General features: G+C 38.9%; 1 protein-coding gene across 1 annotated transcript in view; it reads right to left on the bottom strand.

Moving 5' to 3' along the window:
• The window catches only part of CHR18 (chromatin remodeling factor18), a 212,530-nt gene that overhangs the window by 49,842 nt on the left and 144,807 nt on the right, over positions 1-17,881 (bottom strand). The window contains exon 19 of the mRNA XM_089984290.1: positions 4,934-5,023. Within this exon, the coding sequence (XP_089840416.1) occupies positions 4,934-5,023 (90 nt within the window). The remainder of the gene's footprint in view (positions 1-4,933; positions 5,024-17,881) is intronic.

Here is a 17,881-nt window from a genome sequence, read left to right on the forward strand (position 1 = left end):
GCAATTCAACATGCAAAATTAATAACATAAGCTCGCAAATCAACATGCAAAGCTCTTCACGAGACCACAACCTGTGGCAACATGGAACAATGCAATAAGACCATAATATCGCATTTGATTTTTGTGATGCATTTAACAACTAAAACAAAGAGCAACACAGGTCCAAGGCTCACACAGCACAGGAAAGTAAAACATAGCACCCTTTATATGCATAGGGCCGAATACAATAAGAATAAAAAATCTGAAAAATTACAAGCATAACTGCAAGTTATATAGGCTAATTCAACCCTCACTTATGCACAAATTTAGCATTCAGTCACCTATGAAACCTGTATGTATTCTTAACATGTGTTTAGAATACCCATACTTGCAAAACTTTTAAAAATTCAAATTCCACAACACATGTTTCAATATATATATATATATATATATATATATATATATATATATATATATATATATATATATATATAACACATGACCCGCCAACTAGGTCTGGCACACAGCCTAACCAACCCAGTCGATAGCCCAACCGGCCTAGTCGACTGGGGCTGACTGCCCATGGCTTAGCCGACTGCAGGACGGCTGGGCTCAACTGTTTAAAACATTTTTTTATAAAGAAGAACCAGTTGCACTCAGTCGGTTGTGGTTCGGTTTAGGCCCAGTTGGACCCAATCAACTAGGTCAGATCTGGACAAACCTGGCAGGGGGCTGTCAGGTCCAACGGCAGGCTTGACTGAGCCTGACACAGCCTGGCATGCCCAGCCGAGTGACTCGGTTGGGTTGCGAGGTGCCCAACCAGCACCCTGCTAGGTCTGGTTCAGTCATTACGCTCAGAATTTCCAGACGCATCTAACCATATATAACTCGAATTTCGCTTTTGAAATTCGCCCGAAAATAACCCGAATTTTGCTTGAATTTAAAAGTCGAAAAGAAAACTTTTTCTCATGTTTTGATGAGCTCGTTTAGACCTAGTTGATGAGACCTGGGCCAAGCCCAAACTCAAAAGCATCGATCTAAAATCGAGGCTCAAACAATTTTTCTCCCATACTTGTTTGAATTTAATAATCAAACGAATTCAACTAAGTTTGAAAATACGTGTTATTACATCAAAAATACTAAAATCAAGGGGGTTTTCCTATCCTCATTTTCATTTAATTTGCATGCCTATACTGATGTTGATTGGGGTGAAAATCCGAATGATAGAGTCTCAACTACCGGTTTTTGTATATTCTAAAGTGACTATGATTGCATAGAGATGCAAGAAGCAACATAAAGTATCACTATCCTCAACTGAAGTTGAATATCATGCAATGACTACAACAATCATGGAGCTTGTGTGGCTTTGAAGTCTTCTCAGTGATATGGGAATAATCATCTCAACTCCTTCAAAGATGTGCTACGATAATAAGAGTGCAATTTATATCGCAAGCAACCACACCTTCCATGAGCGAACTAAACATATTAAGATGGCTTGTCATTATGTATATGATGAATATCCGAGAGGAACCATTGCATTGTCGTATATCACATCAGAGTACCAGTTGGCGGATTTCTTCACAAAAATTCTTCCTGCTCCTTGATTTATTTTTCTCCTTAGCAAACTTTCGGTTATTCCCCCGTAAGTTTGAGGGGGAGAGTCAATATATATATGATCTATTTTGTATTAGTTTACCCAATAGGAGAATTTTTGTCTTTTCATAGGTAATTATAGTTGTTTTCTAGAAACAATTATATTTTAGCTTTTTCTAATTTTTTCCTAGTTTATTTCCTTTTTTTTATTCCTTTTTTATGATGCCATTTAAGGCCCTACTCATATAATCGTTGGGGCTCCATTGGGAGCTCCCTAACGACTATGAGGGGATCTCCTAATGGTCTCCCCTCTCATTTGATGTATATAAATAGGGGTGTGTTCCCCTTATTTCTCTTATTTGTTCTCCAAGCACCTATTCAATAATATTTGTATTCTTACTTATTGGTGTTGCCCTTTGAAGGCTTTTTGTATTGTCCCATCGTGGACTTCTTGCTTATGCACTTTTATGCCTATTGTGCCTTTGTAATTGTCAATTATTGGACTTGTTTGGTGCTTTTGCACCTTATCCTTATAATTCCTCGTACTTCATTTCAAAGAATATATTCCTTAATGAAAATCTTATAAAAGAAGCGTACATGGAGGTACCCCTAGGTATGAGCATCCCTCAATGAAAGATTCTTCGTTTTAAAAAAAGCTTTGTATGGTTTGAAACAAGCTCTCAAATCACTGTCATTTTACTTCTATGTTGACGATATGATCATCAATGAAGGCGACAAACAGGGAGTTCAAAATAATAAAAGGATTCTTAAAACCAATTTCGAAATGACTTGTTTAGGTTTTCTAAGAAACTTTCTAGGTATAGAGGTTGCTTATTCCCCTACAGGGTATCTATTATCTCAGTCTAAGTTTGCTTATGATATTGTTCTCGGGTCTTTTTAACTTTTTAGGTATACAGGTTACTTATTCCTCTAGAGGGATCTATTATCTTAGTCTAAGTTTGCTTCTGATACTGTTCTCAGGTCTGGTATCATGAATGACGAGATAGTTAATACTCTAGAAGTGACAAATGTCAAAATGAAAAGTGATGATGATCCAACTTATTGAAGTTCTTTCTCATTTGTCAATAAGTAGACCTGATATAGCACACATTATACACACAACTAGTCTGTTTCAACATGCTCCCACATCTGTTCTCATGAGAGTTGTTTTGTACATTATTAGATATCTTAAAAACTCTATTTCTAGAAGCTTGTTTATGTTTTCTTCTATTGCACTAAACTTGCTTATACTGATGCAGATTGAGAAGGTGATCCTAACAATAGGCATTCAATCACAGGTTTCTGTGTTTTCCTAGGTGAATCTCTAATCTCGTGGCGATGCAAAAAGCAACAAAAGCTCTCTTTTTTTGACAAAAGTTGAGTTTCAGGCAATGGCCACTACTACAATGGAGGTGGTATGGCTGAGAACATTATTATTAGGTGATATGGAAATCCAAATTGAAGGTGCATTAAAGATGTGTTGCGACAATAAGAGTGCTATCTATATTGCTAGCAACCACACATGTACATCAAGATGGATTGTCATTACATACGAGAGGAATATCTTCAAGGCATTGTTGATCTGCCAGACATCACATCAAAGTACCAATTGACAAATTTCTTCACCAAACCTCTCACTGCTCCTAGATTTTACTTCCTTCTTTGCAAACTTTTTGTTACTTTACCGTAAGTTTGAGAGAGTGTTAAAATGTATATACACATAATGTGTATATATACAATATACATATACATGTATATATATAATATGTAATATATACTACCTATATCGTCAAAGGTAATTTCTCAGTGAGGGTATTTCTCGAGGAAATTTTCAAAAGTTGATAAATCTCGAAAATATCTCGAGAATATCTCGGCAACATGTAAAAATTAAAAAATTCTAAAAAATAAGTAAAAATAAAAAAATAGAAAAAGAAAGAAACAGTCCCTTCTTCCCTTCCTTTCCTTTCTTCTTTTCATTTCCTTCCTTTCTTTTCCTTCTTCCCCTCCCTTCTTCCTTCCTTTTCTTCCTTCTTTCCTTTCCTTCCTTTCTTCTCTTCCTTTCCTTTCATTCTTCCCCTTCATTTCTTTTATTCCTTCTTTTCTTCTCGGTCTTCTTTTCTTTTCATTCTTTCCTTTCCTTCATTTTCCTCTTCCTTTCTTTTCATCCTTCGTTTCCTTTCCTTCCCTCCTTCCCTTTCATTTTTTTTTCCTTCTTCTCCTCCCTTCCATTCTTTTCTTCCTTCTATCCTTTCCTTCCTTCCATCCACTCTTCCCTTTCTTCTTTTCCTTTCCTTCTTTCCTTTCTTTCCTTCATTTTCCTCTTCCTTCCCTCCTTCCCTTTCATTTCCTTTCCTTCTCCTCCCTTCCTTTCTTCTCTTCCTTCTTTCCTTTCCTTCCTTCCATCTTGTCTTCCCTTTCTTCTTTTTCTTTCCTTCTTTTCTTTCCCTCCTTCCTTCTCTTTTTGTAAAGATATTTATCGAAATATTATCACAAGAAATATAATTTCCTAATATATTGAAAATATTGTGATATATTCCCAATAGTATCGGATACCTTGAAATAGCCGATAATATCGCGATATTTTCAATATATCGGTGACAGTGATGTATACATACTCAAGTACGTATACATATTTGTATATGTGTGTGTGTATATATACATATATATATATATATATGCAAATATGTCGTAACTATTTGTTCTTTTTTTCTTTTAGTGAGGTTCCTTTTGGGCTAGTCAACATAGAGTTGACTAGTCAATAGAACTGTTGGAACAGTCCAACAACTCTATTTGTAGCTGTTGGACTGTTCCAACAGCTTTAATTGTAGTTGTTGGACTGTTCCATCAACTCTATTGAGATTACCTCGTGTATATATAGGGGTGAACCCCCTCATTATTTGTAATGCATTTCTTTGCATTTTGGTGATTAGTAAAATATATTTTATATATTCTTTGTTGTGGAGAACCCTTTGTGGGTGTTTGTGTGTCCTTAGTGACACTTTTTTGCTTTTCCATTTGATTTATTGGCGGACATTTTGGTTTGTAATTAGAGGAATGCATTTCCTTACATGTCATAGCTAAAAAACATATACTATGCTACTCCATAGCTTTCAAGTTGAATCCTGTCAACTGAAATGTAAAATTCTTAAAGAAAGAGAGCAGCAATGATTAGCCACCCATAGTATTGAGACGCAGAGAATAAGAATGTGAATACCTGGACCATGGAATATAACAAATCCAATGGCTGCTCAACAGTCTCAATTATGCCTTTCAAGGATTGCATTTCAGAAAACACTTTTTCAAAAAAATCTCACAATTCAACCCGCACAAAAAGCAGATAAAATGAACAATGATTGCAAACCTTGTTGATAAGCTGCTTTTGGGAAAATTTAAGAGACTGAATGTCCTCCTCAGATGTACAATTGTTAATTTTGTTCTTTATTATCTCCAACTGTAAAATGCAAGGTCAATATCCAAAACAAGACAACCATTATCCAGGTGGATCAATGTGCAAGGCAAAAGATTAAATGTCATGATTAGAAAAAAAAAAGGGAAAGCAATGAGAACTATTATAGAATTTAGAATGCTTGGACTCCAAGCTGTCAAATATGAACATCATGAAACTGGAAGCCATAATAGGAATCACAAACAAAATAAAATTCTAGGTTAAATGTTTGAAAGCATGTTGCCTGCAAGGTATCAAGCATTTTCTGTAATTCACATAGACGAAACTAAATCAAGCCAGTTCCTATCCTGCCAGCTAGGGATGGCAGTGGACCGGGGGGAAACGGGGATTTGTCCGAACACAACCCGTTTGCACCAGGGATGAAGGACATAAAACAGGAAATGGACCGGCGATGAATGTGAAAATCAAAACCCGTACGGGGATGAAGGTGGGGATGGACTTACTCTTGCCCCTGCTCTGCCATGTCCCCATCCCCGATCACCGTTAATGAAATTATTAATATACCTTAATATATTATGAAATCTTTATATATATACATATATTCCTAACCCTAAACCATTCCTCATATTAATTTCTTCTTAATCCTCTTAAAATAGGAATAAAGGTAGATTGAGATTGTAATACCCGTGATTTTTATCAGATAGATAAACTTGAGAGTTAGACCCTTAAGCTGGTAAAGGATATTTTTTAGTGCCGTATTTGTTTAATAGTATTTGGGTCTCGGGTATCCTGTTTGGATCTTCAATGTCAAATCTCTAATATTCTATTTGAATTGTAGATATTGGATCACAAATATATTATGTGGATTTCTAACAATAAATTTCAATCTCTTGTTTGGGCCTCTGATTTTCGGTCCCCAATATCCGTGTTAGAATTGATATTGGATCCTTGATGAATAGTAGGGATCCACGAATTTTAAAACGGGTCTTAAGAAAAAACCTTAATTAGAATCCTTAATAGTTTATTTTGGAGCTATATTCATATACTAAAGGTTTGGATCCAAATTACATCCATTGGATCCATAGTTTCAATCATATAATAAAGATAATTTTCAGATCCTTGGACCCAGAGTTGCCCACATGAAGGCATAAACAAATTGGATCGAAAATTCATACCACGTTGGCATCTATAAAAGGAATGATTCAAAACTTTGCGGATTCGGATCCTTGGATGGATCCGAATAACCCAAAACCTGGACCCCTTTTATGAAGGGGTTGCGGGTCACAAGTGTGGCCAAACCGAAACCGTACCAAATTGGGAGTGTTAAAAAAATTATATATATATATGGATCCACAATTGGACCCGTATGGGTCCAAAGCACAAACTCAACTGAGTAAAGGATCCGCTGATCCAAATCGCGGCACGTTCGCGGGTCTCAGACCCGAGCCGCGCCCCATGTTACAAACCAGGTTAAAAACAAAAACAAAAAACTGAAACAGGCAGCCCGATAAAAACGAGTGTTAGGGTTCGTTTGTGAACCCTAACACAACGTAGAGGTGAGGAGGTCGAGGAATGGGGATGCGCAACCGCTGGGTGAAGGGGAGGATAACGGAACCCTTCTCATTTTTTTGTGGCTCCCTTCTATATCTCGCCTCCTCCCCTTCCATTTTAGCAGAACTCTCTCTCTCTCTCTCTCTCTCTCTCTCTCTCTCTCTCTCTATATATATATATATATATATATATATATCCCTCGGCTTCACGCTCTCCCTCTTGAATCTCTTGCTCGACAGCAGAGCAACCGAAGCCCGGGACCACTCCTCTTGCGGCGGCAGCCACCATCACGCCGAAAGAGGTAGGTTTATTGTTTTTCTTCTTCAGATGTACCACATGTTGAGCATGTAGTGTGGGGTTGCCGCAATCCTTAACGAAAAGAGGGTTTTGGGGGTTTGAGGTGCTGGAAACCCCAAATCAACAGATTTGGGGATTTCGGATCATCGATAGTAGGGTTTTTGTGCTTTTGCATATGTATTGATTTCAAGTATGCCCCAAAATTTTAACCCAAATTTAAGAGGAATTTTTTTTTATGACAGCGGAAACAAGTAATATTATGGGCTTAAACATTCTGGAACATTACAGTGGAGAGAAAGCCAAAACATTTGTTTCATTTCAATATCAATGAAAATTAACATTAGAGTTTTAAATGATATGAACAATTAAAATTTTCAATAAACCCAAGCGATCCCCGGAACAATAAATTCAAAAATCTCGATCTGATGCCTCATCCCGCAGCAGCTCCTAAACCCTATTCTTTACCTGAAAATAGTAAATTGATTGGAATTAGACTACCACGTCTAAGTAGAAAACTGTAACTCTTAATGCAGGTACATCATGAGTCTAGTATGTGATGTGGGTGTGAAGTGTAAATCTTTAGCATATACAATAGCACGTAAAGCAACAACAGTAATCAACAGTCATATACATGAGCAGGTAAAACATGGTATGCAACATTAATAAACAAGTGAGGTAGGTTATGCAACAGCAATAACAATAACATGCATAGCTTTCATGTAATAGTTCCATCATCTCATATTTACCCATTTCAAGATTTCAGTTCATTACAATTTCAAAATATAAAGCATGCTGAAAGAATATGCAAATGTCCCTTTAATAACTTCACTCACTATGATACCTAACTGTTCTAAATAGTGTTTATATTATCTTATCCCGCGGGTACACACGGGCCAAGGCAACCATCACAGAAGAGAACGTTCGGAGATATATTATTCAAGGGTATTTTATTAACCCGAACATTCTAACAGAGACTGAAATCCCAAATGAGCGGCCAGTGAACGAGAGAAACTCCCAAAGGCCAAAACCAAAACAGGATGCATCCCTAACTTCTGCAGAAGAACAAAGAGCTACCACCTATGACATATTTGGTAGACAGGGTCCCCCAACTCTGAGGACTGGGACCAACGAGTCGCTTTACGCTCGAAACCAAAACACATGTCCCCAGAGTTTTGTACCACCTACCCTCTCCAAGGTAAGCCCAAGAACTGAGTGGGTTAAACTTTTCATTTAATTAATTTTTCAAAGTACAGGGGCATTTCCCCAAAACTATCTCCTACTATCCTAGTAGTAGGTTTCCAACCTTAGTCATTTTGCCAAGGTACACATACATCCATTTTTTTTTCTTTGTATATATTGCACAAACTCACTCAGAGTGCTCCGGTGCCTTTAAACCAGTCAAGCACAGAAGCCCCGGTACCTTTAAACCAGTCAGGCACTCCACCTTTAATATTAAGTTTTCATCAGTTTTATTGCCATAACATAAAAGCTAATAGTCTGAGTACCCGTATCGGGTATTCAACCCATATTGCCTATTAGGTAGGGTTTCTCAAATGACCCATTCAGAACATGTGGTAATGTAACCATGGAATCATACCCCAAACATGTCATAGCTTGAGCATTCCCATATGAGAGTCCATTATATTTTCACAAAAAGAAAACTAATCAGAACATACTTAATGCTTTGGATTCAACAACATGCCTATACGCAGTTCTTGAACCCCAAAAAACAGTAGTATTTTAGCAACCTGTGTCAAACACAATAGCATGCAGATGTGATTTAAACAATTTACGCATGACATGATCATTCTATCAATAGAGTTTAAAACACAAGATTTCACAATGCGTAGCAGCACATATTTTCCCCTACAAGTAGAATGCCCATATAAAATTTCATAGCGAATCACTGTTCTCAACGGCAATAAATATTAAAAACACAGTTTTTCACAAATGTGTAACATCACCCATTTTCAGCCATAAACATAATGCCCATACGTAGACAGCAAAGAACTGACTTGTGTTGTGCCAGGGTCGAGGATCGACTCTCTGGTCTTCTCAAGATGTCGTTAAATGAGTAATTGAGTATCGTCTTAATATGCAGCTAACTATGCATTGAACATAGAGTGAGTATGTTGTTAAATATTAAATTGAATCTCAACTTAATACGCAACTAAATAGGCATTGAGCATCAGTTTAATATGCAATTTCATATGAACAGAATACTATCATAATATGCAGCTAACTAGGCATCTAGCAGTTGAGTAACATGCAACTTCATACGAAATCGAAAGTCATTATAATACGTAGTTAACTAGTCATTGAGCAATCTGGAATACATGATGGACCTGAGACAAAATGTAACCAGAGACACATTTATATATGTTGTTTCATTTGTACAACTCCTAGGTATTGTTGTTTTTCATAACCTACTATATACATAGGCAAGAAGAGTATGTCCCAACTGAGCATGCAAATGCAGCATAAATGTGCATCCATTTTCATCATGGAAATGTATATCTATGTGTGTGCAGAGGTATGTATGAGAATATATGTATCAGGTGCTAAAAATACAGGCACGCAGTTGGGTTTACAAGAAGAAAAATGCAAACATATGATGTTATGTGTTAAACACGGGAAGTACAGTCCCTAGTAGTATGTAACCCACGTAATGTCACATATCAAGGTTGGACATGATAAACCCATCGTATCCATTCTGTGAAATCACTAGCAATTGTATATATATATAATTATAAGGACATACAATATCGATTCATGATCCTAATAAGCACTTCGTTTTTCCATCCTAATACCTACTCTTCAAAACATATGAATCATATTTTTAACAAAGAAGGATTGTAAGTAGCGGTTCAATAATTGTTGTCACTTGACAGGGTTAATCAGCCAAAATTTTCAGTACCAAAACCAAAATTAGACTAACACCATCCCATAACGTCCAAGCGAAAGATGCAGATCAGAGGTCCTAATATCAAATATAAAGCCCGAGCATGCAGTTCAAGAGTCACAGTATGCATACATTTCAAAATTTAAAGCATTCATACATGATCTTAACAAATTCCATAAAATATACATAACCCAATTTAGACAAGATTTGAAGATCCAATACCGATTTTCTTAAAAACAAAATATACTAAGCACTCATGCAGAACCCAAATTCTGCCCTTGTATTGGTTAAACCCACTCAAATGGGCTGAGCATGCTTGATGCAAACAATCAGCAACAACCATAGGAAAATCTACTATTGGCAATCCGAAATCCCCAAATAGAGGATTTGGAATTTTCGGCAAACCAAAATCCCAGATTTTTGCTTTGGGATACATAGCAAATCCAATGCCCCCTTTCCAACATAGAAAACCGGAACCCCCAAATCGGTGATTTGGTGTTTTTGATGACATTAAGTTTAGAAGAAATCCGAGGATAAGGGAGGAACTAGATTTGAGATTCCCTTCACGAAATCCCTAAATCGAAGATTTGGGGTTTTTCGGACAACCCACACCATAGTCTCAACCCATGACATACCCAATCAAGGAGAACACAGAAAATTCCTACCTCTTCCGGCGCTCAGAGGCTGCTGTCACGGGTGGAGGGTCGTCGGCGACATCGACAGCTGCCGATGGTTGGGGTTGTCGACAGGGATGGGCGAGAGAGAGAGAGAGAGAGACGAAAGGTTTGCCGGCGTGGGGTCTCCTCTGTCGAGCTGAGGAAGTCGAGGGAGTATGTGAGGGAAGGAGGAACAGCAGCAGCGTTGCCGGCGGCTGGTGGCCGGAAAGGAAACGGAAGAGAGTTGAGGAAGACCGAGAGAGAGAGGGTTCGGTTAAATGGGAGAGGAAGGAGGCGAGATATGGAAGGGTGCCACGAAAATCGGAAGGGGATCCGCTATCCTCCCCTTCACACGGCGGCTGCGCATTGCCCCCTCCTCCTCCTCTTGTGATTTGGCCTGTTTTAGGGTTCTGAACCCTAACACTCCTTTTATCGGGCCTGCATAGTGCCCCCATACTTAACTTCGCTTTTTTTTTATTTCATACCTTGTGTGTAGCTCTAACGTTCTACCCTCGCGGTGCAGCTTCGCCCATCGAGTTTTGCCCCTCAATTTGCCATTGTATTAGTATGTGCACGGGTTTGCCCCCTTGTCGGCTTGTACTCCCTCAGTGCAGCTTCGAGTGCATAGTGTATATCGTTTCACTTGTGTTAAAGGCCACGACACACACTTATGCACTTCGGTTCTCCAAAGATGATGGTCTTAGGTGCAAACCTATTTTCAAGGATGTATAGCTTTGTAAAGCAGAGATAGCGGCTGGATCTCTGAAATCGATGTATTTGGGAAAGGTGTGTTACAACCTCAGTTCGCCTATCAAATACGACTCCGACAACCCTGTTTAGGATCCTGTGCACGAGTAGGGCGAGAATCCTATTGAGGTACTTGCGCCATAGCTAGATCGGCGTTACATCACCTCTGATGCAAGACCTAGTTTCTAGGCTTTCTGGTCAAACCACGATAGTTGGCGCTCTTTCTTCTCTCACGAGATTATTGTTGGATATCTTATGAGGAATCCATGTTCCTCCTCTTGTAGTAGTACTCTTAGTCACGTACGATATATTTGGACTACAAAGAGCGGGACGAGAGGTCTGTAGTAACCTCTGAACGTGTATTGACACAATAAGCTAAATCCTGATATGTTGATATTCGCCTAATAGGCAGAATGCTTGCGATTGTCAAAAGGACCCGAGCACGATAAGTTGGAACTAGAATGAGTTCACTGTAGACTTCTATAAAGCAGAAGTGTTGAGGGATTTCCTGCGAGAGATCCTTACCCCTCTCATCGTGGTTGTACTTTTGAACAGGTACGTTGCGTACTGCGGTGAGTAGGATGAGAGGTGTGTGGTTGCCTCGAACGCGCAGTGGCGCATGTAATTTACATAAATAATAATCATGGGTCTTCACAGGCAAGATGCTCGATTGGGTTGAAAGACCAGAGAATGTAGAATGGGACGGCGGATAAGAAACCCTCCGTCGTGTTCATTCGAGATGGTTCATCAAGAGAGAGGATGGATGGTACAAAACTCCGATTGACAGTCATTAATGGCAATAACGGGAAAAGATCTGACTTCCGCAGTCATCGGAAGTTAGGGGAAATACTTCAAGCCACTTCTGCAGAAGTTCGGATGGGCATTTGTTTTCCTTTAGGGATTTACTCTCTTGGTCATTGGTCGTCACCTTAGGAGCGGACTCAGCCACTCATTCGGGGTATAATAAAATACATAGCATAATAGACCCCCGAATCGATTTCGGTTGTTTCTACGTTTTTGCCTTGTGCGTACCCACAACGGCATGCTCATAATGAGACAAGATATAACTCACACGCATGATTATGAGATATGCGTGTTGTGACGTGAATTGATTGATTGCTTGTTAGCTCGGTAGTTCAGTACGCTACTCGTTGAGCTATGTACGCCTGTCGATGCATTACTCTAGTTGGTTAAACTGCTTACGCAGTTCGTTGCTAAGTAATAACTAGCTTCTCATACTAGTCCATTGCTTATAATACTAGCATTATCCTAGTTGTTACATCTTGTGTTATAACGGCTACCGTATGATTGCTTATCATGTGTAGCTTATGAATTTCTTGTGATACAATAGCTTGTGCCTTACGATTAATGTAGCTACTTGCCGATGGACTGAGTCATCTAATTGTAATTGTATGTATGGCGAGCATTGTTACGAATGTTTGTCATATTCAGTTGCTTTGTTTGACTGGTGGATAGAGTTAGTTACTCTTCACCTATAGTATATGTGGGAACGCTATAGTTGCTTGTTTAGCACTATGATCCTTATTGCTCTTGTATGTAGTTGTTTGCCTTACTAGGGTTTTACTTACTCCACAGCACATTCTGTCAGATCTGCTAGTCTTGCTTTTCCTGCTTGATCTAGCGATTATCTTGCTTATTGCAGTCTTTGTCCCTTTTTATTTTTTGCACCCTACTAGTCTGCTGTGAGACTGACTCATTTCATGGGCAGGTAGTGGACAGGTTGAGACAGCTTGCGATGGCACGATGACGTGATGCGTTCAAGGCAAGGCCCCTTTCCTGACGTTGCGATCATGGGGACACTTTTGATAAATGTAATATAAAGTTTCTTTGAAAGTATTTATTCTGATTAGAACTCTAGATTACTAAAACTGTATTACCAAAACGTGGTTCTTGTATTCATTTCAATAAAATATATATTCAAGTTGCAAATTGGTTTATAAGGGGAATATTGCATTTGTGTTGTAATGTGCCCAAAGTCTAGGGACTTGCTAATTTAAACTTGATCTTCCGCTGAACTTCTGCTTCAAATCTGATAAATGATTGATTTCAAAGCTTTCAACCTTTCTCATAAAAGGTTTCAAGTCCACGATTTTGGGGCGTTACAATAGTCATGTGTATATTAAACTGTAAAATTCTCTGGTATTCCAATGCATAGTTAGCTGCTTGTCAAGACCCAACAACAACAACTACCCCTTCATCCCAAAACAATTGGGGTCGGCGATATGAACCAACAAAGAAAATCATTATGGGACTTCCACATGAATCCTTCTCCTCCATTCATTTATATCCAATGCCATGTCCTCGGTGAGGTTCAAAGCATTCATATCCTTTCTTATCACCTCCATCCATGTCTTCCGAGGCCTACCCCTGTAACGCCCCAAAATTTTAACCCAGATTTTCCAGGATTTTTTTTTTTTAAGCGGAAACAACTAATAATTCCTGGGTTAAGCATTTCAGAACGATACAGGAAGGTAAAAGCAAACCACACCATTTATTTTCACTTCAATAATAATAAAATCCAACATCAGAGTTTCACATTGTGAGTCTCAAAACAAAAATCTCAATCTGAAAGAAAGCAGAACCGCCAAGGAACAAATAGATCAAGTCTGGGTCTGGGTCAGCGCCTCATCCCGCATCGCTCATAGAACTACTCTTCTCCTGAAAATAATAGAAATTATAGGAATTAGACTACCACGTCTAAGTAGGAAAACTGCAATTATTCTTGCAAGTAGATCATGTGTCAAGTGTGATGTGGGTGTCGTGTTTGAATTTCAGTCTAACATAAACACAAAAGGAATTCGATGCAACAGCAATCATAGACATATATCTGAATAGAAAGGTAGATTATGTAACAGTTATGCTTAAGCACAAAAAGCATTTTATGCAACTACAACAATTAAGCAAGGTATTAAGCAATTAAAGCAGAACTTACACTAACATGAATAACATTCAATTAACTAATAAATACACAATTTAGGCTGTCGTTTCCTCATATGCACCGAATATAAAGCATGATGAAAGAGTAAGCAAGTGTCTCTTTAATGACTCCAACACCGTGATACCTAACTGTTCTAGTTAATGTTTATCTTTTCTTATCCCGCGGGTACACACGGGCCAAGGCAACCATCACAGAAGAGAACGTTCGGGAGTATATTATTCAAGGTCGTTTTATTAACCCGAACCTTCTAACTGTGACTGAAATCCCAAGGGAGCGGCCAGTGACCGAGAGAAACTCCCAAAGGCCAAAACCAAACCGGGATGCATCCCTAACTTCTGCAGAAGAACATGGAACTACCGCCTAGGACACAATTGGTAGTCCGGGTCCCCCGACTCTGAGGACTGGGACCAACGAGTCGCTTTACGTTCGAAACCAAACACATGTCCCCAGAGTTTTGTACCACTTACCCTCTCCAAGGTAAGCCCGAAACTGAGTGGGTTACTCTTTTCATTAGTTCATTTCCCGAAGTATGGGGCATTTCCCCAACTTGTTTCTATTATCATAATAGTAGGATTCTCAACCTTAGTCATTCTACCCAGGTGTATATAACAGTCTCAGTCATTTTAATTACATAACCCACCCACAGTGCTCCGGTGCTTCTAAACCAGTCAAGCACACAAGTTATTATTTAATTTCCTTACCAACATACTTGAACCAGACCACACACCTTCGTTAGGTACTTAACCCGGATCGGGTAGTCCAATCTGTCTTGCCCATTAGACAAGGCACATGTCTAAAGATTCAGTGTACACCAAGTTATATGTTCATCTAATATGTAACCACTTCTATGTATGCTCAGCAAAATTTATTATCATGTAGGGTCTCATTATGACAATTTCCAACAAACCTGGTAACTACCAGTATCTTCAATAGTTGACATGAGTTATCATAAGCATGCCACATCTCCCAACATAATACATAGACAAAATAAGCTAACAGGAATTTACCTAAACAAGTTAGGGTTTACATAATGGAATAGTGTCAATCGGCCAGCATAAACATGCTATATTTTACAGGATGAAACCATTAGCATCAGTCAACATAAATTATGTTATGTTTAACATAGATTTACATAATAATTAAATCAACATAGGCTAATTATAACTATGCTAAGTTCAGCATAACTTTACAGACTAAACCATCAACATTGAGCAATAACAAGAATATCAAGTGGGTGATCAGAATTAACATGGAAAACTTATAATCACAAAGCAACAGCTGTACCAATCGGCCAGCATCAACATGCTATATTTTTACAGAATGAAACCATTAGCATCAGTCAACATAAATTATGTTATGTTTAACATAGATTTACATAATAATTAAATCAACATAGGCTAATTATAACTATGCTAAGTTCAGCATAACTTTACAGACTAAACCATCAACATTGAGCAATAACAAGAATATCAAGTGGGTGATCAGAATTAACATGGAAAACTTATAATCACAAAGCAACAGCTGTACCAATCGGCCAGCATGAATCAACACAAGCATGATATGTGTTTCAGAATAATAAAAATATGATCTGTTAAACAAGATTTTCATAAGCCTAACTTGTATTACAACATTACTAAAAAAAAATCAGCCTGAATCATCACAAGCCTGGAAGAAACCCCTCCAATTTGGGTTTATCCACTGCTACTTCTAAAGTCATCTCTTTACGAAACTGTGAAACACGGACAGTCCCCTCTTTAATTTTTATCTATTTTATTATTCTTCTGTTTTTCATAATAATCTGAAACCCCCCCACACACATGCTCGATCCCTAACACAGAAATCCGAAACCCCCAAATTAAAAATTTGGGGTTTTCGGTTTGGGGTGACAGACAACCCCAACATTGGAGATTTTCCCTCCCCCAGCAAGTCGACCCATTTGGGTTTTGGACAACCCACACCCCACCCAATCCATGATCGACCTGAAGAAAAATTAGAGAAACCCTACCATTTTCCGGCGAGGAGGTTGCGGCAGCTACGATAGGAGGTCGGTTGCGTCTCCTGTCAAGGCTTCGAACAGCAGGCCCGAGCTCGGGGTGATCCGAGGGTTTAGAGAGAGAAGAGAGTGAGAGAGAGAATAGAACAGAGAGAGAGAGGTTTGGGGTCCCCTCTTTGTAGGAGGGTGGCCTCCCGAAAAGGAAGGAGCTCCTCCTCCTCCCGGCGGCTGCGGTGTGCTCCCCCTGTAACGCCCATCACCTCATGTGTTAGGGTTCGGCTGAACCCTAACACCCGATGTCTCGGGGGAGAGGGTTTCCCCCCTCAAAGCTTTTTATCGGGCAACCCATATCGGGTTGCCCCCCCCCCCCCTCATTAACCCCTCTTTAATTTTAACAGGGGGTGGATCGGGTCTGGGTCCGAACCACGACCCGAAATGCTGGACCCAAATTTGATTTGGGTCCGGGTCGCTTAAACAGCAGTGGACCCAAGGGTTGGATCCACTTGGGTCCGAACCGAGGATTTGAAATATTTAATTCCTTAAATATTTTTTTATATAATATTACTAAAATACTCTAATATCCGAAATTTTCTTTTGGGTCCAATAACGGATCCTGGCCCAAATCCACAAAATTCTTAAGTTTTAGTGTAAAATTTGTGGTTCTTACAACCCCAACCTCTTTTAACTAATATATTTTCCCATTTCTCCATCCTTCTAACTGGAGCATCATTAGGCCTTCGTCGAATATGATCAAACCACCGTAAACGATTCTCTCTCATCTTATTTTCAATGGGTGCAACACCTACCTTCTTACGTATCTCCTCGTTCTGAATCTTATCTTTTATTGTATTTCCACACATCCATCTCAGCATACGCATCTCAGCTACACTCATTTTTTGAATATGATGTCTCTTGGCAGCCCAACATTCCGTACTATATAGTAAAGCGGGCCTAATAGTCGTCATATAAAACTTTCCCATAAACCGCAATGGCATTCTACGATCGTACAACACTCTAGTTCCACTCTTCCATTTCATCCACCCAACCTTTATCCTATGATTTACATCTCCATCAATTTCTCCATACTTTGGAAGGATAGATCCCAAATATTTGAAAGAATCATCCACCGGTATTTCGTGCTCACCAAGCTTCACTACACTCCCATCACTACTTCGTTGCTTACTAAATCGACATTCCATAGATTCTGTCTTACTCTTATTCAACTTAAAACCTCTTGCTTCCAATGTCTGTCTCCATAATCCTAACTTAGCATTAACCCCAGCTCTAGACTCAGTAATCAAAACAATATCATCAGCAAACAACATACACCACGGCAGATTTTCTTGAATTGATCTCGTAAGCTCATCCATCACTATAGCAAATAGGAAAGGGCATAAAGCAGATCCTAGATGTAACCCAATCGTTATAGGAAAATTGGTAGTCACCCCTCCACAAGTGCGGACATTGCTTACTAATCCTTCATACATATCTTTAATTATACTAATGTACTTGAGAGAAACACCTTTCTTCATCATTGTCCACCAGAGAACGTCCCTAGGTACTCTATCGTAAGCCTTCTCCAAATCAATAAAAACCATATGCAAATCTTTGTTCCTCTCTCTATTTCTCTCAATAAGTTGTCTAAGAAGAAGTATAGCTTTCATAGTTGATCTTCCAGGCATAAAACCAAATTGAGTCTCCGATATCATGACAATCTTCCTCAACCTAGACTTAATCACCCTCTCCCAAAGTTTCATAGTATGACTCATGAGTTTTATACCACGATAGTTTGTGCAAT

The sequence above is a fragment of the Nuphar pumila genome, chromosome 13, assembly GCF_984573655.1.
Source record: "Nuphar pumila chromosome 13, dmNupPumi1.hap1.1, whole genome shotgun sequence".
Classification (NCBI taxonomy): Eukaryota; Viridiplantae; Streptophyta; class Magnoliopsida; order Nymphaeales; family Nymphaeaceae; genus Nuphar; species Nuphar pumila.